The sequence below is a fragment of the Thermobia domestica genome, chromosome 17 (genome assembly GCF_964235325.1).
Source record: "Thermobia domestica chromosome 17, izTheDome1.hap1.1, whole genome shotgun sequence".
NCBI lineage: Eukaryota > Metazoa > Arthropoda > Insecta > Zygentoma > Lepismatidae > Thermobia > Thermobia domestica.
The window spans coordinates 8,239,519-8,265,132 of NC_137470.1; the positions used below are offsets into that span (position 1 = coordinate 8,239,519).

General features: G+C 39.8%; 1 protein-coding gene across 1 annotated transcript in view; it reads left to right on the forward strand.

Moving 5' to 3' along the window:
* The window catches only part of LOC145674293 (uncharacterized), a 98,153-nt gene extending 79,829 nt beyond the window's left edge, over positions 1 to 18,324 (forward strand). The window contains exon 7 of the mRNA XM_081744146.1: positions 17,873 to 18,324. Within this exon, the coding sequence (XP_081600272.1) occupies positions 17,873 to 18,015 (143 nt within the window). The 3' untranslated portion in view covers positions 18,016 to 18,324. The remainder of the gene's footprint in view (positions 1 to 17,872) is intronic.
* Positions 18,325 to 25,614: the final 7,290 nt, after the last annotated feature.

Here is a 25,614-nt window from a genome sequence, read left to right on the forward strand (position 1 = left end):
TTGCACTTTAAACTGTAGATCCATGTTTAATATAATTAGGTTAGACGAGCAACAATAATCTTGCTATCGAAAAGCGACCATAATTTTCAATACAACCAGCACCTATTCTTCTAAATTAGAACCTTACAAATTCTATCCCTCATAATAAGCTTCAATATAGGGGAGATCGAAACTATAAAGATAAGCAAGAAAGTTCTGTCGCTGTTATGGAGGTCTGTGTTCAATTAGCCCTCACACCGTGAGTTGAACGCGAATGGAGGTAAGGTGAAGGTCACTTGTTGGTGTGGATATAACCAATATAATACCTGGTTCTGGCAGTTCAGTTACAAAGTGAATTTGCGAAAGGACAGAGTAAACATGGGATCTCCACAAAGCGTCATAATGACGTGTATGTTGTACGAATTCAAACTGGGGTCAAACTGGGCTGCAGCGGGGCGCAAGATATGCCAGGCCTTTGATGTGGGTGTCGTGATTACGCGGACAGTGCAGCGGTGATATAACAAGTTTAAGGACAGTGACGAAGCACTCGAAGACGAACCACGTGCCGGAAGACCAACACATGTACAAAATGAAGATTTTCAGGCAGTAATTGAGGCGAATAGTGGCCAGACATATATTCACGTGGTGAGACAATAAGGACAAATATTCACTACGCACTTACTGTGCGCAGAGCGCCAAACACTTCTATTCAGTTTTGAATTGTTATTCGCGTGAAAGGTTTCTGTCTTTATTATTCTTAAATTATTCAACAGGTGCCGGGAATGTGAACATCTTTTATCTTTGAAAGGTGACTTTGTTAGAACACTTATTTCTGGTGCGAGTGGTCTACGGTTAGATTCTCGTTGGGGGCACTTGATCGAAAAAGCGTAAAAGCCATTTCAGCTCAGCCATTCTGAGCGAGGTTTTCCTTATTCACACTAGGCAAATTCCAGGATGGTACCTAACACACAGGTCCCAGGCCGTTTCCATCTCTCTCCTCGGATGGTGTGATCGGCGATGACGGGCCAACATGACCATCGCCCCGAAAGCCCAGAAATCTAAGCCAAAGCTAAGATAAATTTCCTAATGCTAATTCTAAGCAACACCTATTTTCTTGACCTGGTTTAATGTGAATCCCAAATATGACATTATGCGGACATGAATAGATGTTATGCAGGCGAAAGTTGTGTGAGTGCATATATTTACTAAAGCTTCTCCGTGAGTGTAAAATGCAATACTTCGGACACCATTTCGTCATCTTTGTCAGTCACGTCTCCGAGTGGCACTTCTTTATTCGCGAAAGCAAATAGAGGTATTTCCGTCAATTGAATCTTGATATTGAAGTTTTGTGTTTAAAGATTGTTATTATAAGATATGTGCACGAGCGTCGAAATAAGAAAATTTGTCTCTAACAAGTGCGAATCAAGTCAATATTTCTTTAATAACTTCTAAACTCTGTTGGTTCACAACGTTAGTGACACAGTCATATTTTTAAAAACTTACTAATGAGTAAAATATAACAAAAGTATAGTAACCACTCAAATAGCCCTTTCATAGACTCGTGTTTCTTGCAAAACTCATTTTCTGTCATTTTTACTTTAATATATGTTGCAAAGTTTTTTTTTTTGAAGGGGTAGGTAGAGTTAAGTTGAGAAAACTTCAGTTTAAAATTCATTTTTATTATTGGTTTATTATTTTAAAAAATAATATAACAATATTAACATAAATGTTATAATACAAGTTTTTTTTTGTGAGGTAGAAAAAATGTAACTTAAGATTTTTTTTTAAGTTTTAGGACAGGATTTTATAGAGTTTGGGCAAGCTAAGTAGAGTGGTGTCGGAAATCCCAATGCTCTGAAGCAAGCAGTGAGGGGGTTAAGAATTATAGATCTTTGAAGCAGCTTAAGTAACTGAGATTTGGATTTTGATATAGAGTTTTGAGGAAGTTAAGCTAGGTAGAAGAGAAGCTTAGAGTTTTGCAGCAGACTAGAGATTTTGACTTTTTTCTTTAGCTCTAGGCAAGCTAGAGGAGGGGAGACCAATCGCAGATTCGTGATTGCTTATTTTTATTTATTTATTTATTTATTTATTTATTTATTTTTTTTTTTGTTATATTGGCACTCAGAGCGGCGGTGGTGCTTCTACTTCTTTTGAAATGAAATCTTTAAGTTTTACGTTCCAATGCCGGTTAGGCTAAAGAAGACGGTGATGGTGGAATGAAGAAAGTGGGAGAAAACGGGAGAACCCCTCGAAAACCCCACGAGCACGGTGTTTGTCCACAACAAAGTACACACGGCGCGAGCTGGGTAGGGATGCGCACGAGTCGAGTCGAGTCGAGATTTAAGCCTGTCTCGACTCGACTCGAGAAAATGTTGTCTCGACTCGTGTCTCGACTCGAAAATATGTTGCTGTCTCGACTCGTGTCTCGACTCGACAGTCTCTGTCTCGACTCGACTCGAATTCGAGTCGAGACGTCTCGAAATTCGAGTCGAGACAAAATATACGAGTTAAAATATACACACACACATCACCCAGACCATTATGACTACCTACCTAATTGTTAGTATGTCCACCTTTTGGCACGAATAACAACGGCAACGCGTCTTGGCGTAGTCGCAATGTTCCTCGGTGGGTCGCTGGAGAGAGTTGGCACCACATATGCACACACAGGTCATCTAATTCCCGTAAATTCCGGGGAGGAGGTGATGCGCCCTCGGTCACGTTCAATCACATCCCAGATGTGATCGATTGGGTTCAGATCCGGAGAGTTTGGGGGCCAGCACATCACTTGGAACTCGCTCCTGTGTTCCTCGAACCACTCCATCACACTCCTGGCCTTGTGACATGGTGCATTATCTTGTCGAAAAATTACACTACCGATGGGAAACATGGCCGTCATGAAGTGACGTAGTCTGCAAGCAGCGTGTGACGCCTCGGCCGTCATGGTGCCTTCCTCGAACTCCAATAGACACATGGATGATCACCTGAATGTTCCCCAGATAATAATTAAGCCGCAGCCTGTTTGTCTCCGCCCCCCAGTACAGATGTCAAGGAGCTGTTCCCTTGGAACACGACGGATTCGCACCCTCACATCGTCATGATGAAGATGATATCGGGATTCATCAGATAATGTAACGCTCTGCCATTGTGCCAAGCTCTAGTGGCGATGGTAACGTATTCATTTCAGTTGTAGTTGCCGATGTCGTGGTGTTAACATTCGCCATCGGTACGAGTGTTCGGTGCACTGTGTGTTCAGACTAGTATTGTGAAGGTCTGTGAAAAAAACAGAAATTTTGGGTATAAAAACAGTTTTTTTACGGTTTTCCCGAGCTGGGGAAAAAACGGAAAATTTGGGTATTATCAGAATCATCATTTTTGTTAATCACAGAATCATTTTAGTTAATATGTTAAATCAAACATATTTCATAGAGATATCTTCATTGTTCTATGTAAAATTCCGGAAATTTTGAAATCATTAGAAAAAAATCATTTGTTCGGAAATATTGGCAAAAAACAGGAAAATATAGTTTAAAAACTATTTGTTGGCCTGATGCTAGTAATCTTACTTGCTGTAACATGTCTGCAACATATACAGTGGGAAGTCGAAAATTCGAACTAATTGGGACCACAGGTAGTTCGGATTTTCAAATTGTTCGGATTTTCGAAAATGACCAAGAAAATGCCATTTAGGCTTACATATACTGTACGGTATGTTCTTCTATCGATACAGTGGTTATTCAGTACATACAGTAATTACAATACCGTACGTAAGGCTACTTACATTTAATGTTTCTGAAGAACCTGCTTGTACTCTAAATAACACTGTTCTTGTAAGTCACACTTAAAACTTATAGGCCTAAGAAAAAAATAAAAATAAAAATACATGACGAACAATTACATATAAATGAACTTTTGTAAAAACACTGACCTCACATAACGTCGATGGACACGCCATTATTTGTTTCTCGCTAGCGTTAAGACAAAATGTAAAAAGCTTCTAGGGACCGCGTTCGGATTTTTGACGTTAGGATTATCGACGTCCTACTATATATGCAATGTATTTCGCTAACGGAAAAATACTTAAAGCAACAGGTTTTAATTATACTTTACACACATATACCGCACAAGTGAGTAAATTTGAGCAGCGAGAAATATATTAAGTGAAACTTCCGTTAGTTATTATTACAGACTAGCAGAATATCCGTTCTTCGCACGGGGAGAATACGTTTCATTTTGGACGCAAAGGACACCAAAACTGTCACCAATGAAGTTGTGGAACCCCAAAACTATGAATTTGACATTAATACCGATAATTTTCAATTATCTTTACATGTCGCCATCCCCCTTAGAGTACTAATGGGGCTGAATTTGTGGATTTAAACGGCATCTTCTGTTCATCTCAGCGAGTATGGATTCGAGGCCATTTTCGATCATGTATATATATAGGTAGATATATATACATATATACACACAGAGGCGGATCCAAGGGGCTATCGCCCCCTCTCTTCACACTCAAGTATACACTGCATAAAATGGGCTTCAATCCTGCTTTACACTGGATAAAACTGCAAACTATGGTTTAGCCTCTCCCTTGATCATATCCTGGATCCGCCACTATACTGTATATAATGCTCAAAAAAATTAGGGGTTCAGCTGAAACATCACACAAGACCTTAAGATAGTGTACGAATAAGCTTGTGTTTGACTCATATATATCATACAAGAAGGAATGCTTTAAGATACACTAGAAAAATGGGGCACATACTGGTGTTGGGGCACGGAAAATCTTGTTCACATGGCTCATGACACAAGACGGTTATGTGTGTACCTCTCGAACTGCTCACAAACAGGCAAGGCAACAACACTGATTGTTCCTTAATATGTCATATGATCACTTCGAATAGCCAACAGAGCCTCGCACCTGCGTGGCATGGACTCAATCAGATTATCGATGACTTCTTGGGGAATATTGTGCCACTCATCCAGAAGAGCGACTTCCAGCTCTGGAATGGTTAATGGATTTACTGGCCTAGGGGCAATTCGTCTGCCATGCATATCCCAGACATGCTCAATTGGAATGAGATCCGGAGAGCATGCTGGCCACTTCATCCGAGCGATACCCTCAGCATCCAGCATCTCATCCACTAACCGAGCTCTGTGAGGACGAGTATTGTCATCCATGAAAAGGAACGAATCACCAATAGCACCAGCATAGGGAAGAACTAGAGTTTTCATGATCTCATCCCTATATCTGAGAGCCGTCAAAGAGCCATTTCGGATGATGTGGAGCTCAGTACGCTCACCAATGCTGATTCCTGCCCACACCATCAGTCCACCACCATGATACTGGGATCTTTCTCGCACAAACATGGGATTGTGTCGTGTTCCGCAATCTCTCCAGATGAAAACACGTCGATTATCAGGCTCCACACTGAATCGAGACTCGTCAGAGAACAAAACATTGCCCCATTCATTGCGTCCCAACCCACGATGTTCCTCTGCCTTCGCTCTTCGATCAACACGGTGTCGTGCAGTTAATGGGACACACATCATAGGTCTACGTGCGTAGAGACCACCTTCTCGAAGGCGATTGCGGACCGTTTGAGTGGATATTGTGCGTCCTGTTGTTGTTCGGAAGGCTTGCGGGAGCAGAATTGTATTCTGACGCCGGTTTCGACGGGCTGTTAACAAGAGATAACGATCGTCTCTGGCTTTGGTTGCTAGTGGACGGCTCTGTCCTTGTCTTCTTCGAACACTTCAAGTTGTTTGAAATCGATTCCACAATCGGGAAATCACACTTTGTGCCAATCCTATGGCATGTGACACCTCCCGCTGTAACTGACCAGCTTCCAACCTGCCGACAGCTCGCCATGCCAACGATTCTGGCAAATCACGTTGTTGCGCAATTTCACTACGTAGATTTGTGACGCACTAAACACAATGAGAATAAAGGTATCCTGGAGCTGGAATGTGTTGGCAGCGCCACACTACAAAATGATATCTGTTAGCGCCACATCACTGATCACGTGCACAGATGTTTCAAACGGTTCGTTTGCACGTTGGGCCTTCAGCATTTTAATCTGAACTGGACAAGATACCGTACAGTGTTCTCACATTATTCGTAAGAAGTTTTACATGTGTTTTCATCTGATTCCCTATTTTTTTGATCTATATATATATATATATATATATATATCTTAAATATACCCATTCTTCGCATGGAAGTCAAGGCCTGTGGAAGTATTACCCTCATTTCCGCGACCGCGAAAACTATGGATCTGAAACTAAATAGATCATCTTGGATTACTTTTACATGTCTCGGTATATCCCCCCCCCCCCGCTGATTCTCGGTCCACATACAATGGTAGCTGAATTTGCAAGTGATCAATAATGAAAGTGTCACCATTCATCTCACCGACCGCGAAAACTATGGATTTGACACTAATATCGGTCATTGTGGATTACTTTTACACGTTTCGGTATCCCCACCCCCCGCTGACTCCCGGCCCACATACAATGGTAGCTGAATTTGCAAGTGATCACTAATGAAAGGGTCACCATTCATCTCAGCGACCGCGAAAACTATGGATTTGACACTAATATCGGTCATTGTGGATTACTTTTACATGTTTCGGTATCCCCACCCCCCGCTTACTCCCGGCCCACATACAATGGTAGCTGAATTTGCAAGTGATCACTAATGAAAGTGTCACCATTCATCTCAGCGACCGCGAAAACTATGGATTTGACACTAATATCGGTCATTGTGGATTACTTTTACATGTTTCGGTATCCCCACCCCCCGCTTACTCCCGGCCCACATACAATGGTAGCTGAATTTGCAAGTGATCACTAATGAAAGTGTCACCATTCATCTCAGCGACCGCGAAAACTATGGATTTGACACTAATATCGGTCATTGTGGATTACTTTTACATGTTTCGGTATCCCCACCCCCCCTTTACTCCCGGCCCACATACAATGGTAGCTGAATTTGCAAGTGATCACTAATGAAAGTGTCACCACTCATCTCAGCGACCGCGAAAACTATGGATTTGACACTAATATCGGTCATTTTGGATTACTTTTACTTGTCTCGGTTCCCCCCTTCCCCGCTGACTCCCGGCCCACATGCGATTGTAGCTGAATATGCAAATCATCGCTAATGGAAGTGTCACTATTGATCTCAGAGACCGCGAAAACTATGGATTTGACACTAATATCGGTCATTGTGGATTACTTTTATATGTCTCGATATCTCAACTCTCCCTTCCCGTTGACCCCCGACCCGGTGCCGCATAGCATGAATTTGGAAGTTAATGCGATCGGAGTTTCACCATTGATTTCAGCGACCGCGAAAACTATGAATTCAACACTAATATCTGTTATTTTCTACTACTTTTACATGTCCCGGTAAACAACCCCTGAGACCCCCCTGGTTCGAATTTTGACAAAATCGTTTAACTCTGGTCTGGAGCCTGGACCAAGGTATTCGTGACTAAAATTTGGTAACTCTCGGTCAATTTGTCTGGTTCCCAAGCCGGTTCCGGTAAACGCCTCCCCTTGAGACTCCCCTGGTTCGAAATTTGAAAACAACTTTTCGTCTTCATCTCGGGCCTAGGCCAAGGTACCCCTGACCAAAATTTGGTAACTCTCGGTCCACTCGTCTGGTCCCCAGGCCGCATACGGACAGACAAACACACAAACAAACTGTTTATTTTATTTATATTAGACTAGATAGATTCTTGGAAATTATACCAGATTTTCATATTATCTTTCCGAACTAATTTTAAACCCGCCCCCCGCTCCTACTTATCTTTATATGTATACAGTATATCTATATTTATATCTATATATGTATATAACAAACGCAGGAATTACCCCATAAATAACGCTCCTGGAGGACCCCTTTCTCAAAGAAATTGCTGGGGAAACACTTATACAAACTTCAGTTTTCGTACCGGATGATTACCGAGATCTGGTGAAAAAAAAAACCTGCTTTTGCATTCGAATTAAAAAAAAATAGTTCTTCTCAGGTTAGTATTCACTGATAATGGGTACATCAGTGGACTTTGAATACATCCACATCGTATCCACTGAGTTGCGAAATTGTGTACCTCCAGACATGGACGGCCGAAGAAAATTTTGTAGGGGAACATCTTCAATGTTTGCTATATTAGTCTGGCTTTTAATGTGCATGGTTTGTTATATTACGTATACATTTTCGTGAGCCAAGGAGGTTCATTCTTATCAAACACGGAGATTATGAAGGAGCAGATCTACTGTACAAAATATAATAAAAACATCTCTTTCGGATTTCTATCATCCCGCAGTCCAACCCCGAGACGGAAACATAAGAGATAGGCTTTTTGTTTTTAAACAAGATAACGTGTCTAGCGAATGCTTTACATTGTGAAGATTATATTAGTGAAAATTAAACGAATATAATTTTACAACTTAATATACATATTACTAAATGTTTAGCTCCCTGTTGCTATGTTGTTAACGATGCGCCTTTCTCGAACGAACGATTCATGGTAGGAGCTCATGTGTTTCAAATCCGACATTAAACTGTACGTTCACGTCTTGTAGAGCTTTGCTCCTAAAAGCGACGCTAAACTATAATCTAATTTAATATTATTAATATTAAAAAATAATGACTTATCAATGTGGCGTCAATTTGGCAGTCATCAAATCCATTTTATACTTTCACTTAATCCAGTGGATATTAATATAACAATTACGAGACACGCGCATATAAATACTCAGAAACAAGCACATACACACGTACTCATACACAAATATGAACACTTCAAATCTATTTACATGTGTTGGACTGCACTGCATCAAGTATCTTCTCATGTATCTGCATTTTCTGATTCATCCACAGATTTGTTATTTGTACGCATCAATCATTTTAGCATTTTCGGGAAGGTTCAGGGTTTGTTCTTCATTTAAAGAGTCGGTTCTCTGTATTGGAAACAGAATGAGGGGAGGGTGGGGAAATTTATACTTTATGAATGGATAACATTTTAAGAAATATATACAAAACATGCCGCTTCCGACGCAGCACTAAAGCATTTCTTTTAGTGGTGTACTACTAGTGGTACTCTGATGATAATACCCCCTCCCTCTCAAGTTGTAAAGTGAGAAGGGAAAGAAACATCCCAGACACTCAGGGTTCAGTTGACAATAATAAAACTATGGGTAAGTAAACATCTTGTGCAGAGTCACGTTTTGCTTATTTTTGAACATTTCTGTGAAATCAACAATACAGCAGCGGAAATACTAACTGGTTTTATTACTCCAACCATCGCTTCAACAAGGGATAATTCCCAACGGTCAGTGTTCTCTTTCTCTTTTTCTGTCCTCGTTCTTATTCTCTACATCTTTAATGAAGTAGGGGGCGCCCACCCCTCGACATTTGGACGTCTTTTCCTCTTGGTTTCGCCACTTGTTGAAGACAATCACCACAGCACTCCTCGAACACCTGACAAGTCCTGCAATTTCCGAAATTCTCGTGCCGAGTGTTTCTGAGCGAGTACTTTCTTCAAAATAATATTAAAAATTATAGAAAGATTTTCGAGACATTCGAGTCGAGTCGAGATTTTTACCAGCTGTCTCGACTCGACTCGAGTCTCGACTCGAAAATTCGAGTCGAGAAATACGTTTGTCTCGACTCGTCTCGAATTTTACAAAGAGTGTCTCGACTCGAGCGCATCCCTAGAGCTGGGATCGCACCAGGGACCCCAAGCACCGGAGAACTGAGCCACCGCGCCCCCTCTACTTCTTTTGTTGTTGTGTGACTTGTAGGTGGTGTTGGTGTTTTGTTGTTTACAAACAAAAAACACGTGTAATGAACTAATATAAAATAAAGAGGTACTTCCGGTTAACGTGGAAAGTTGAAATTTGGCATGATCGTAGCTTTCCGCGACTAACCGATAGAAAAATCGCCAAAAGTGAATACTTTTAACTTTTAGGGGGTCTAAACCGGGGTGAAGAATTTCCCCATGTTATTTAAATGGGTCTTTTTTTTTTTTGGACATATAATCTCATGTTTGAGGTACTTGGAATTAGAATATAAACTTCAAATTTGGCACGCTTGTACGCTTTCGTTAGCGTTACGAAAGTAAATTAGTAAAAATTAAAATTTCAAATTTTAGAATGGCTTTATAAGGAACTGAAAAATCTTTCCCATGTTTTTTATGTGGAACACCTTTTACACCCCAAAATTATTGGACACTTCCTGTAGTGCTACACTGATTAAATTTGACATGATATAAGCTTTTCGGGAATAACAGACATGAACATTGCCAAAAGTGAATACTTTTAATTTTTAACGGGTCTGAATGGGAATTTAAAAAAATCCTCTGTTATTTAAATAGGCGTTTTCTTCTGATACAAAATCTTATCTATTAGATAATGGAAATAAGAAAAGAAACTTGTAATTCGGTAGAATTGTGGGTTTAAGAGGTGCGAGGCCCTAGGCCGAGCAAAGGCGGGGATGTGGGGCGAAGCTCCCAGCTGGGCAAATTCAAGAAATATGAAGAGCAGATGCACGAAATTCACTGTTGAGGCAAAGGCTGATACATGAGACATGCAAGGCCGTAGGCCTGGCAACCGCGAAGGCCTGGGGGCGGAGCCCCAGCTAGCTAAACGTTAATCTATATTATCAAATTGAAAATGACTATCTTTGTGACTCAATCTCTTGAACCACTCGAGCAATCTCGATCAAATTTTCATCATATGTTCGGGCCTGAGATGGTTTTGTCATATCAATTTGACTGTGCAACTTAGGGGAGGAAGGAGGGGAAAGCACATTTATAAATGATCAAAAATGACTCACATCAGTGTCGAATCTATGTTTTTCGTCGTCGGTGTGATGAACAGTGACACTTCCGATCCCGTTTACATCCAAATTCAGCCCCGCAACTTAGGGAAGGAAATACATAAAACTGATGAAAAATGACCCATATCAGTGTCGAATCAATAGTTCCTGGGATCACTACATCATCTACTGATCGGTGACAGTTCCGATGCCATTTAAATCGATTACACTAGAAACGAAAATAGCTTATTTTACGGATACGAAGCACATGAGATACGGAGTTGTGCATTTAAATTTTCATTTCAACCCAGCGAAGCGGGAAATCGATGCTAGCTAACACAAGCACGTGATATATTACAGTATACTTACTATCAGTTTTATACTGGGGCTTTAGTTCTTTGAGTGTGAGAACTTACTAATATTTGAAACGTCCATTGCGTTAGTTTCCAGAGAAGTAATTTTTTTCACTTACTATACTGAAATTGTCTCAGAATCCTCGAATCTATCAGGATATTGTTCTTCATTCTATTTTCCTAAAAGAGAGAGAAAAGGTGGGGGAAAGGACAACAGATATGATAGGTGATCTGCAGGAGTCATTCGATCTTGATAGATGATGATTTCCAGAGGACTCATCTTGTTTGGATACTACCTTAAACTGCGAACTCCCGTCTCACAGGCCCGCACCCAGATTTTTTGTTGTTGCGGGAAGCACAATACTACACTACGTCTATGTTGTAATGAACGGGCATTATTCTGCACCCAAAAACTAACTGTAAAATACCCCCACCTATATATTTTGAGGAAAAATATTACAGAATGATATTATTTTTATATGACAAAGAGAACAGAAAAGTATAAGATAAAATTTTCATAATAAATCAATCATTTCCCTGTTAAATAAGTATAATTTTATTGAGAAATTAGACAAATGCATGTTGGTTCAGAAAGCTTTCGGGTGAAGTACGGATCCGGTGGACCCCTGTGGGTGTGCCAGTGACGTCTCATATAATTGTGGTACTGAAAGAGACACTTAACTCCAATCCAGTGAACCATATACATCTTGACTTGCTTACTATGGATCTGAAATATTCAACAAACCTAAAAAGCCCTTTACTGAATTCTCTATGCCTGTGTGTTTGTCTGTTATTTGCGACTCTTTTTCATTTTTAACCCTGCATTCAATAGAGCATCAAAAACTATAAAGGTAACCAAGAAGATTCTGTCGCTTTTTGTGGAGATCTGTGTTCCATTGGTTGAATGCGAATGGAGATAAGACGAAGTCATCAGTTGTTGGTGTTTGTATATCCAACATACTACCTGGTTGTGGCAGTTCAGCTACACCGTGAACTTCCGTAAGGACACAGTGAACATGGGACCTCCATAGAGCGTCATAAAGGCGTGTACGCTGTACGATTTCAAACTGGGGTCAAAAGGCCGTTGCAACTGAGCGGAAGAAATGCCTTTGGTGAGGGTGTCGTGACTACGCGGACAGTGCAGCGGTGATTTAACAAGTTTAAGGACGGTGACGAAATATTCGAAGAAACACCACGTGCCGGAAGACCAACACATGTACAAAATGAAGATCTTCAGGCAGTAATTGAGGCGAACAGTAGCCAGACCTGTGAGGAACTGGGACTACAATTCAATGTGAGTGGAAAAAACATACGGCAGCACCTCCATCAACTTGGGAAGCACTACAAGTTCGGTCGATGTGTCCCACATGATTTGACAGAAGGCGACGCGATCAGACACCTGTGTTTCTTTGCTGTCTCGTCTAAGGAAGGAGCAACTTCTGGACAGGGTATTGATATGTGAGGAAAAGTGGGTCCTGGATGAAGCTGCAAGACGCCGTCATCATTGATTATATGATGAACCAGTTCCAAAACAGCCGAAACCAGCACTCCATCAGAAGGTCCTCCTGCGTATTTGATGAACTGCTCGCGGCATCGTGCATCGGGAACTACTACAGCTAGTCAGAGCATCAATGAAACTGTGTACTGTCAGCAGTTGAGCCGTGTTGATGAAAAGCTCAAAACTCTGGAGCCAGCACTTCTGAATCGTAATGGGGTCCTCCTGTTACAGGACAACGTTTTGCACCACGTGGCTAGGATGACCCAGGACACCATTGTACGCCTTGGGTGGGAAACTCTATTGCATGCACTATACTCCCCGAACATTGCACAGTCCGATCATCACCCGTTCTATTCCTTGGAAAATCACCTTAAAGGATGCCAGTTCAATCGCTAGTAGAGGTGCTAAATGCACTTGATACTTTCTTCGCTTCACGGCCCACCAAGTTCTTACACGATAGAATGATAAAATCCATGGCCTTCCAAAACGCTGGCAGAAGGCCGTTGATGCTGATAGAGGCTATTTTTGATCTTCCAGGTAGGCCTAAGTGCCATATCGATGTTTGAAAGTGGTGTGTGAAAAAGCAACAGAACTTTCTTGGTTACCTTTATATCTGAGCAAGTGATGGAATTTTCGCGTCACTCTTACCGTTTCCGAGATACTGGCTGAAAAATGGTCGATCTCGGGAACTATAAGTTACAGAGAGATGATGTTGGTGTTGGTTAATACATAATAGGATGGTGAACATTTTGGTACGAAATAGTAACTGATGGCCAATGTTCAACTGGTCACTGGTTTGGCCAGTGGCCACCAGTTAATATCGGTACTAAAATATTTATTATCCTCTTAGGTATTGATTAACACCAGTATAATCTCTCTATGGCTTACGGTTCCTAATATATTGACCAAAAAATAGTTCCGATTTCGGGAGATTTAAGGAGCCTTATCTCGTTAACCGTAAATCATAGAGAGATGATATTTTGCGAATTTTTGCGAGAAAGAAAACACGGTACGGATAGAAAGATTTACTTTTACATGTAGGAACAATCACAGTTATCCTTCCAGCTCCATCTCTCCATTCTTTTTAAGTTCGTTCTGGCAATGCTCTTGGAGCATTTTCAGCTGGTTTCTTCTGTGGATATTTTGTTCCTGACTTATAAGCCATGAAAGGTGAGATTTGTTCTTAAGCGTTTGCAAAGAGCTTCACTATTTGTTATTAAGTACTCGCAAAAAAAGATTGGATAAAATCAGTAAAGGACCAATTTTTCTTGCAGTCAGAGACTTATTCATACTGCAAACTGTTCACGCTAAGAGTTGTCCGTGGGTTTTAGTGCCTGCAACAGCTGCACCTTATAGGCATAAACATGTAATCTCTTCGGGAATAATTACTCCTGCAGTGTTGATCCTGGTATTTCCAATAGTCTGACCCCCCCACACACTGATTTTCTTGGACTCCTCACAAACGCCTGCCGTGCCTCGTCAACGCTGGTGTCTGAAAAGATCTGTGACCCGCACCCTGTTTATGGAGAACAGTACCTGTTTCCATAAATGAAGTACGCCAAGCGTGAACAGTTGCTTGAGACGGTGATTCCCTTCCATATCGTGTGCGAAAGTTTCGTTACACTAAGTATTGGACGTCGTCTCTGTGAAACAGGCTACACGCTGAGCTTTGTTCTGTGGCGTTTATATTTTTGCCAAATCTGCATTACCTGAAAAGTAAATAAAAGCGCTTTATGAGTTATCATGTTTTGAAAACAGTTAGTTATTATGTAGTATAGTTTTAAAGTTATTAGTTTAAAGTTGCAAAGATAAACTATGGATACCTGATAATTTACACGCTAATAAACAAATCCAAGTCTACGGATATGCCAAGTTTGATCTCGATTGGACTATTTCGGTGTATAGTTTTTGTTTTCAAAAATAAAATGCTAAATTTAACCGTTTATAAGTCGAAAACCATAAACCTCCGCAACATAAAATTTCGTACGGTTATGTAGTAGGTGAGTGTCTGAACTCATGTTAAGTCTACGGAAGGGCACGAGCAAGTTCGAGCGAGCTTTCTTTGAAACTCGATTCGACTCGAAACAGTCATCTTTGAACTCGACGGGAAAAATTTCCTCCAACTCGACTCGAATTTGGGTCGAGTTTCGAGTCGACTCGAGGCGAAACGAGCCAAATCCTGTTCGAAGTCTCAAGTACTTTCTTCAAATATCCTACATAGACAATATAATTATTATCAATTATGCTACTACTACTACTACAACTTATTATTATTATTATTATTATTATTATTATTATTATTATTATTATTATTATTATTATTATTGTGGGAGCTGTGTCCCCTCTTGTGTGCAACACTAAAAGTATTCCACATTACTGCTTACAGTTCTCATGGCTTTCTCTTTCCAGTCTAATCAGACATATCTTCAAGACGAGTTGAACGAGCGAGTCGTTTATCAAACTTGGCTCGACTCGAAACCCGATCTCAAAAACAGTGACTCGGCTCGGAACACGACTCGAGGAAATTATCTTTGACTTGACTCGAAGCTAGAGTCGAATTCGAGTCGAGTCGAGTTTTAGCTCGACTCGTGCCCATCCCTAGTGAAGTCCCAATCGGATGGGTTTTGTTTTTCAAAACATGATGGAGAACTCTCTCATGACTAAGCGGTTAGCGTACTTCCCTTAGTCGCGGAAGACCCGGGTTTGATTCCCGGCGGGAAATCATGTGGTTTGGATTCCGCATTAATCTGTTAGTCTACATCTGATACAGCCTTGCTGCTGAAAAAGACACTAAACTGCAACCAAATCAGATCAAAACATGACTTAAAATTTAAGGGTCCAACTGTCATAACCTCGGGTCCTTAGAAACATACTTAGTTGGTTCTATATAGTCTAATGCAAGGGTTTCTTACTGGTGTGTCGCTAAGTTATGGAGTGTATCGTGAAATATCTGAATTTTTAAATATTGAAGCATTAAAACTAGTTAAAATCAATTTTAAGACAGACTGTGCAGTCCACAGCAAAAATAAATAAATAAAATAAAATAAAATAAAATAAAACTGCAACATGAGCATGTAAGTTTATTGTGAAACTACGCCTAACAGCGCAGGAAATCAACATAACGTCTAAGTAGCACGAATCACGCCAGGAGAAATCTCGGCATGCTCCCCTGCACATTTGTTTTGGAACAAAAGACTTCCTCGTTTCACAATAAACTTACATGCTTATGTTGCAGGTTTTTTGCTGCGGATTTTACCAGTCAACGCCTCCACTGGGATCAACAATCCTCAGAACTCCATAAAATCACTACCTTACAGGAACTTACAGGCTTACACTCTAACTAACTAACTCTATGGCCTATGGAACCCGGAGATTTAATGCCGCATTCACAAAAGCTCTCACTGACTTCTACCCGTAACCAATTGGATCCAGTTTCTACTTTGTATTCCTATTTCTGCAAGATCTACTGCAATATTGTTCTCCCATTTGCTCTTAGGTCTTCCTAATGGTCGTTTCCCGAAAGGATTACCAGTTAAAACTTTGAATGCGTTCTTACTTTCTTCTATTCTGGATACCTGATCTATCCACCTGATCCTCCTAGATTTGATAACTCAAACAATATTTTTCTTACATTATAATTTATATTGTCATTAATAAAAAATCAAACAAATATGTCACCAGGTCATGGGCATTCAGTAAAATGTGTCATGTCAAAAAAGGTTGGGTATCACTGGCCTAATTGGTATTGCAACATTGAAATTGAAAATTTCGTGGCCAAATGCAGTTTAAAGCATAAGTTGGCCAACTGACAATTTACCAACTTTTACCCTACGGTTTGAATAGAACACTCCCCAATTGCAGTTAAGGATGGGCACGAGTCGAATCAAAGGTAATTTTCTCGAGTCGAGTTCCGAGCTGAGTCGCTGCTTTTCAGGTGCACTTTTGAGTCGAGTCGAGTCGAGTTAGATAAATAGCTCGCTCGTTCAGCTCGTTTTATCTCGTTTTGAAATGATGGCCTGATTAGACTAGGAAACCAAATCGAAAGCCATGAGAAATGTAAACAGTAATATTGGAATACTTTTAGTGTTGCCCACGAGAGGGGACACCGCTCGTATCTCGTCTCGTCTCGTCTCGATAACGCGACCAAAAGAGATTTTTATAAAGAGCTTAGTTTGGCTCGGCTTAACTAAGCCGATGGCTCGAGCCGGCTTGTTTAGGGTGTCATCGGCTCAAGCCGACTCACTTGGAGAGCCATCTGTTCCGTTCGACTCAATTGAGACGAGGGCTCTAGCCGGCTAGGTTGGGTGAGCTCGATAGTGAGCCGAGCTGCTCAAGCCGTTAACAATCCTAAACCTGGACAGAGCAGCTTTGAACATGTTTGTTCGGTTCCCTATATTTTTTAACAATTTTTGGCTCGAGCCCAAATACTCAACCCAGACCCTAAACTCAAACCCAGAATCTCTAGAACAATGTCCTTGCCTCCTAGACTTCACGACTATCGAGGTCGGCAGTCAACTAGTTCTTTTAGTATTCAGATACAAACCCCTATATTCCATGTTTATATACGATGTTGTTATAATTAATAATAATAATAATATGTAGTAGTAGTAGTAGTAGTAGTAGTAATAATATCATTGATAATAATTATAGTACCCATGTAGAATACTAGATATATTGTCTGGTAGTGCCAACAGTGAGAGACAGTAGGATAACCAACTACCAAAAGTGGACCTAGTTATAATTATAAGCTTTCTACACGACATCTTTTAGAGCTTTGTTTTAGCTATTTCTAACAACACAGACGATAGACCGAGTAATGGGAAAGGTAGGCAAGTGTGAAGCGCCAACTTTGGCCATATGCTATAATTGTAAGCTTCCTTCATTTAAGCTTTTAGAGCTCTCTAGTAGCCATCCTTAGCAGAATAGACAGTAGGCCCAACAGTGGGAAACGGTAGACTATCGAACTGCCAACGTTGACTATACGTCGTAATTATAATCTTCCTTCACCCTCGTAGCTATTTCTAGCAAACAGTACAAACAGTAAACTGATCAATGAGAAACGGTAGGCAAGTGTGAAGTGCTAACGTTGCCCTATGTTATAATTATAAGGCTCCTACACTTAAAAAAAAATGTCAGAACATCGGCTTACCAACTACGGTGCTGGGATTAGTATAATTACATTTTCTAATGTGATGTTTTTGTTTCTCCAAACAGCAGGCAGAGGCTTTGAAAGAATGATGCGAAACAGGCCAGGAACACTTCTCAAAGAAACATCTCGAATGCTTGAGGCTATTCCAGAGGAGGAGGAGGAAGAAGAAGGAGAACAAGAGGAAATAGAAAGGTTGACTAGCGTGTAAGACACAAGTGAGCTACAATTGATGTAAAAGTGAGGTTATTAATATCAAAAAAATATATTACTACTTTTTACATGGGTTACAGTCTATATCGTTGAGAGTAACACCTATTGTAATATTTTTCACATATGAGATTACGTCAACAAAATGTATTTTTAAAAAAATATTTTTCCAAGATGAAAAAAATAACAGTACAGCATGATTCAATACATGCCATACAAAATTATCACGTAACAACAGTATTTGTATTGTTATTACGTATGAATACACAGTTTGTGTAAATTTCTTTATATTTGAATTGTAATTGAACATATACGCAAAAAACAGAAATGTAACCTTGAAATAAAGATTTTTAAAAAAAGTATTTCTCTTTTTGATAAAAAAAAACTTTTTACAGTCATCTGGTAAAATTAAATAAGTTTTTTTTTCAGACTCGGTCTTTATAGTAAGTTCGTGGCTTAAAGGGTGTCTTCGCTGTGCGCGAGACCCGAGTTTGATTCCCAATTGTATCTCATGTACTTTCTAGCCCTCATCATTGGTGAAGTAATTAGTCTGCGTGTCTTTGGTGCATCTGGTTCTGTGTTCAATTTCCGGTGGAAGAACATTTAAAAATGTGAACACAATATGGTGCTTTAGATTTTACGTTAAATTAGGTCCGTGTTTCGTATAGTCTTGGTACTGAAAAGAGAAGCTAAGCTTAAACAAACTTGTGTGTGTTGAGCTATAGGCGCACGTCTCATAGAGCCTGGCTGCTGATAGGGACGTTAAGCTCTAAAGCAACGAAGCATTGGGTTTTCCAGTACCCTTCGTAAATTATTACCATACAATTGAGCTTTTGGGCGCTGCTTTATGCCTAAGTGGCTAATGCTCCTACATTCTGTGAGTTTGATTTCCGATTCAATCCCCGGTGGAGAAAGTTGTCTTCGCATATAACTAACTAACTGTATAGCCTATGGAACCCGGAAGTTCAATGACGTGTTCACAAAAGCTCTCCACTGATTTCTATCCTTAGCCAACTGGATCTAGTTTCTACTTTGTATTCCTATTTCTGCGAGATCCATCTTAATATTGTCCTCCCATTTGCGCCTAGGTCTTCCTAATGGTCTTTTTCCGATTGGATTTTGAGTTAAAACTTTGAAAGCATTCCTACTTTTTTTTATCATAATTTCAATCATGATACCTGAGTTGAAACTGAAATTCATGGTTACCATATGGTTACCATGTTAACCATATGGTATATAAGTTATGATTACCATGATACTTTTTTGGTTACCTTTATACAACCCTACAAACAAGAAACTCCCTTACCTTAACAGCCACAGGAAACGCACAAATTTGTCAACGACGCATTCTGGCATTCTGTGGAAGATTCTTCTGAAAATCTATTTCCTTAAATATAGATTAATCTATATATATAAAACTAGCATCAATTACCCCCTTCGCTGCGTTAAATTAAGAAAAAATAGTAATAGTTTCGTTAGTCAGTCATGTTTTACTACTACTAAAGAGATCCTTGAAATTGGTTATTTTCGATTATTTTTATATATCCCCTCTCATCCCCATGTTGCGGGCCACGGCATCGGAAGTGTCAGTGTTCATCTTAGTGAAATTTTGATTATATATATATATATATATATATATATATATATATATATATATATATATATATATATATATATATATATATATATATTCCCCTCCCTTATCACAATTTTTGCCTGGCTCAATTTGGATTTAAATGGCATCAGAAATGTAACTGTTCATCTCAGTGACCTCAAAAACTATAGATTCGACACTAATATTGGTCATTTTCGATCATTTTAAAATGTCTTTCCCCTCCTTTAAGTTGCATCGTCAAAGTGATATGACAAAAATCATCTCATGTTCGAACTTTATCTAGGTTGAAAATTTGATCCAAGATCGGTCCCATGGTTCAAAAGTGGTCATATAGACAGTTATAACCGTCACTAGGTTATAGAAGTATTCGCTGTATATTTTGGAAAGGCAGTAATTATTTTTTCGATTTATACTTTATTCTGCGACGCAAATAAGAACTTACCTTGTGGTGAGAACATTTTAGTAAGCGACGAAGCTTCTCAGTGTTTCTCCCTAACTTAGTAATATGCAAAAACTATGTTCAATGGTTATTTGGAACTGAATTAAATGTATCTTTCAATCATTTATGGAAATACTACAATCTAAAGCAAACCAGGTGTCTTGAGCACCAGGGCGACGCCAGCCACATCGCTTTAGCAGTTCCTTATCTGAATGTTCCCACAGTCAAGTTATCGCAATGTCTTGTACGTCGTGGCCAGTGCACTAAAATTAACGTCAACTCTTTTTTATGTTGGGGCCGCGGTGGCTCAGTGGTAGAGCGTTCACCTCTGGTGCTTGAGGTTCCGGGTTCGATCCCAGCCCCCGCCAAGTGAACTTTGTGTTGGACAAACACCGCGTGCGTGGGGTTTCTCGGGGTTCTCCCACTTTCTTCATTCCACCATTTTATTCATTACTCATCATCACCGTCTCCTTTAGCCTAACCGCCATAACCGTGGGACGTAAAACTCAAAGATTTCATTTCATTTTCATTTTCTTTTTTATGTTCTATTTGCATGTACATACAGGAAATTTAATCTGAATGCTTTTGAGAATGAACTGCCAACATTGATCAGTCGATCAATGCAGCTCGTATCTCGAACCTCAAAGTTCGAGGAGTCTTACTCCGGAATTGTGAGCAGCAACCACGCACGTTGCATCAGGCATCAAGTATAATGTTGTGCCAGGGGGTATACGTTATTAGCTAGCCCCAATCAGTGAAATCCCAGGTTCGCACATCTTGTGCGTATAAGTTATAAACGCGCCTTCCAACATTATCATTCCACTTTGGAGACTACCTATTTTTACTGAGGATTAACGTCGACATTTGAGGAGTGTTTGGAGCAGCAACTATATTACGTCGTGGGATTATCCCGACGACATTTCCCCAGTGCTAATCCCCCAAGTGCATTAGTTGTGCGAGAAAAGCATATCAAGTGGAATCATAATCATAATCTTTTCTACCGATACGTAAAAGCGATAAAAGGCTATAGTATAGTGAAAAACCAAAGTGTGATTTCATTAATGAAAATAATTATACATATTCAGTGTTGAGTGTTGTGATTGTTTTCCTAATCCGTTATTTTTTAATAGTATTTTAATAAATAAGCATAGTGTCATTTAATCCCGTGTATTTTTATTGATGTATGAACGATGTTTCTGTGCGTTGTGGTCTGACAGACCGTCTGATCGTCCATGAGGTTTTCGAGACGCAACATCCGAACCTCTCGGTGCCTAATGCGCATCTCATTATTGAGACCGAAATGCAATTTAGAAATAATTTTGTAATCCCTTTTACAGATGTCCTTTAACGTCTTACCCAGGTAAGTATAAATCTACGGAAAACACTCATTGGCAGGACAACGGAGGACAGATCACGGAAAGCGGTTATCTAAATAAATTGACGCATAAACAGAGACTGGACCAGACGATTACGTAGTCACTTTAATTTTTACTTTCCTTACATATACCTCCGCCTCCCCTCCTCTACGTTGCACCGTCAAAGTTAAATGATAAAAATTATTCCAAGCCCGAACGTCATCTATGTTGAAAATTTGATGAAGATCAAATCTGTGGTTAAAGCGTGATGAAGTCACAAAAACGGTAACTTTTATTTTTTTTTTCTTTTTACATATATCTCCCCCTCCCCCTATCCTATAAAACCTAATAACTTTTGAACAACCCAACCAATCTCGATCAAAATTTCAACATATATGAGGGTTGACCCTTGGGTGTTTTTTACCGTTTCACTTTGACGAGCCAACCTAGGGAAGGGGGAGGGAAGATATATGTAAAAAAAAAAAATAAAATAAAAATAACTGCCATTGTGACTTCATCAATTTTGAAACCCCCGACCGATCTCAATCAAATTTTCAACATACATGAGTATAAGAACATTTATTACTTTAGGTTATTTACTTTGACTATGCAACTTAGGGGAGGGGGAGGGGAGAGGAATTTAAAATGATCAAAACTGGTCGATATTAGTGTTGAATCCGTAGTTTTTAGGGTCGATGAGAGAAACAGTGACACCTCTTATGCTGTTTCAATCCACGTTCAGCACTGATAGTTGGAGAGGGGGAGGGTATGACGTAGGGAAGGGGAATAAACATTTAAAAATGATCTAAAATGACAAATGTTAGTGTCTAATCAATAGTTTTCGGGATCATTCAGATGAACAGTGACGTTTCCGATCCGGTTTAAATCGAAAATCAGCAAAGCCACTTAGGGGAGGGGAAGAAGAGATATATAAAAATGATTGAAAATGACCGATATTAGTGCTGAATTCACATTTTTGGGGTCGCTGAGATGAACTGTGACACTTCCGATGCCATGGCCCGCAACATGGGGGAGGGGATATATATATATATGGTCGAAAATGATCGTTATTAGTGTTGAGTCAATAGTTCTTGGGGTCGCTGAGATGACCGGTGACACTTCCGATCCCGTTTAAAACCAAATTCATCCCCGCAATTTTAGAGAGGAGAAGATAATAAAATGATCGAAAATGAAAATATTAGTGTCGAATTCATGGTTTTCGGGGTCGCCCAGATGATCAATTATCTTTCCGATGCCATTTAATTCGATGCTATTAAAAAAAAAAAAAAAAAAACATATTTCACGGGTAGTAAACACATGAGATGCGGGGTTTGCATTTAAATTTTCATTTTAACCCAGCGAATCTTGTAAAATATGCTAGTATTTAAATAAAATGTAAAGAATAACATAAAAAACGGTCAAACAATAGTATACCTTTTTTATAATGTGATCATTATTTTAAAAACATTTTACACATAGAAATAAATATTTCACGAAACTTAGCACTAGTGCTCTCAACGGGTCCGGTCGGGTCGGGTTGAAGACCGACCCGACCTGACCCGTGACCCGAATTGACTGACCCGACACGATGACCCGACCCGACACGACTGACCCGAACCGTTATCCGACCTCATTGACCTGACGCGACAACCCGACCCGAGCTGACCCGATTGACCCGACCCGACAACCCGACCCAAATAACCCGACCCGACAACCGAACCCGAGTTGACCCGACCCGACCCGTTTGAGAGCACTATGGTCACGACACTGGATGAACGCCAAAATGCACTCCCATTGGGAATTAAACCCGGACCACGTGTACCGAAGTCTTACACGTTAACCACTAGCTAGATCAAGCGGGGGATTTGTATATGCATCTTAATGAATATTTGGCACTCTTGAGGTTTGGTTATTTCTTTTTATAACTGATACCAATGTCCGACGTGGGAGAAGTTTATTTTTTTTTTCTTGCTTTAGTTCTATTTGACGAAATTTTTATTCAAGGTCAGCGTTCTCACCCGCTTGGACGGCAGGGGGCCTTCTCAGAAGGCAATAGCAAGAGTCTCTTGGCGGAGACTAAAGGAAATCGTTTAACTACAATGATAAGGGTTGAGGAAACAGTATTTTTTCCAAGCCTTCAACTTTCATTCCAAAATAGGTTCTTATGATTCCGGGACCCGTGCCACTTTGATTTTTCTTTCTTGGTAATTAAAACGTACTTTACAGTATATATAGTTGCACGTAAGAAGATACATAATATGAATTTTGTAATTTAAAATTTAAAAATACAGTATGATATTTAATTACAAAGTACTAATTTTATTTCATCACTTTCAGCCCAACAAATGAAATTCAAACAATTCGCTCCCTGAGTCTTGGTCGTCAATACTGCCTCTTATTCTTTGTCTTGCAGTCAAGTCTTGGTCCTGCATTTCGTAGTTTTGGTGGTCTTTCATGTTATACAAGAGCCAAGAATGCTCGCCTCATCGGTACAAAAGAAGACCAAGTGTAATTTTGATTGTGGTCTTTCATACTATACGGAAAGCAAAAAAAATATGCTCATCGCTACTTGGTGATCACCAAAACAAGGCCAAGAGCAAGAATACTATGCAATTCGTCTTGCATATCCAATCTTTACCTTGTTCTTGTATCGATGTCCTTGGGCTTGGTGAAATAAAATGAAATATTCAGTTTAAGGTCCCTCGATTCTGCACCGAGGCTAAGGGATACGGTGACCATGAGAAATGAATGAAATGGTGGAATGAAGAAAGTGGGAGGAAACAGAACCCCTAGAAAACCCACTACACGGCGTTTCTCCATCACAAAGCCTACTTAGCAAAACTGGGATCAAACCATGGACACCATGCACTAGAGATGAACTCTCTACCACTGAGCCACCGCAGCCCTGCTTGTGCTTGGTCGTCCATATCCAATCTTTCTTTTAGCCTTGCTTAACACGTTAGCTGCCATGTGGGTCCGATCGGACCTACTGGAGTGATCTAAGAAAATGTTCTTGTAGGTCCGATCGGACCCACTATTTCTAATTCGTCGAATTGACGTTAGAGTACTTGTATTGTTAAATCCTGTCTCTACTGTTATTGAACTGTAGTGTTTTTATTACACATGTAGGTTTTGGTCTTTGATATTGATTATTAACGCCGCTAGGGGCGCTAAATACCAAGTAACAAGCATTTGTTGCTTTTGTAGACCCGATCGGACCTATGTTTTGCTTTTTCAGTGACATGTTAAAAAGTTTAACAATGGATTCATTATTTATTCTAATTTATTTTCACAAGATGTCAGTGTCCCTGTCATTTGCTGAATTTTCAGAAAAGTCTAGATCACTACACTGCTATTACTAATGAGATCGAGTTCTGCGCATATTTCTTCGTTTTTCATTGCACAAAGATATTACTTATTAGCACTAAAAGCAAGATGAATATATCCACACTTCTCACTTCTGCACATGTATTAATAAACAAATAACTTTCTAACAGAGTTGTCAGTTCAACTGTAATTTATCTCTTTGCCCATAAACAAAATATACACACGTAGGTCCGATCGGACCCCCAACTTTTATGCACGCGAATTCACTACCATGCCTTAGATTATGTTTCAATATTAATATTATGTTTAAAAAATATGAACAAAACAAGAATAATGTAAGTAAGTACGCTTGGCACTCTACCGGTGAACAACAAAATTCACCCTTGGCAGCTAACGTGTTAAACAACTTCTAGTTTTGTTCTAAATTCAGACTCCATATTGGCGTAGATATTAATATTACAGTCGATTGGTAAAATCAATCTTCCACATTTACAAATTAAAGTACACACAAGTACAAAAATAAGCATTTACCATAAAACCGCTAGCTGCAACCCAGACAACACGTACGTGTACGACACATGTGCCCTATCCATGCATAAGCCGTACATGTGCACATATGCATTTGTGTGGATAATGAACACATACCTAACCCGTGCATAAGCCGTACATGTGAATTTACGTGGATGAAGCACATATACATAACTCGTGTATGTGCACATGTGCATTTGCGTGGGTTATGCACACGTACATAACCAGTGGCTAAGTCGTGCATGTGCACATGTGCATTTGCACGGATAAAGCACACATTTATATAACCTGTGCCTAAGCAGTTACATGCACATGTGCATTTGCGTGGATGAAGCA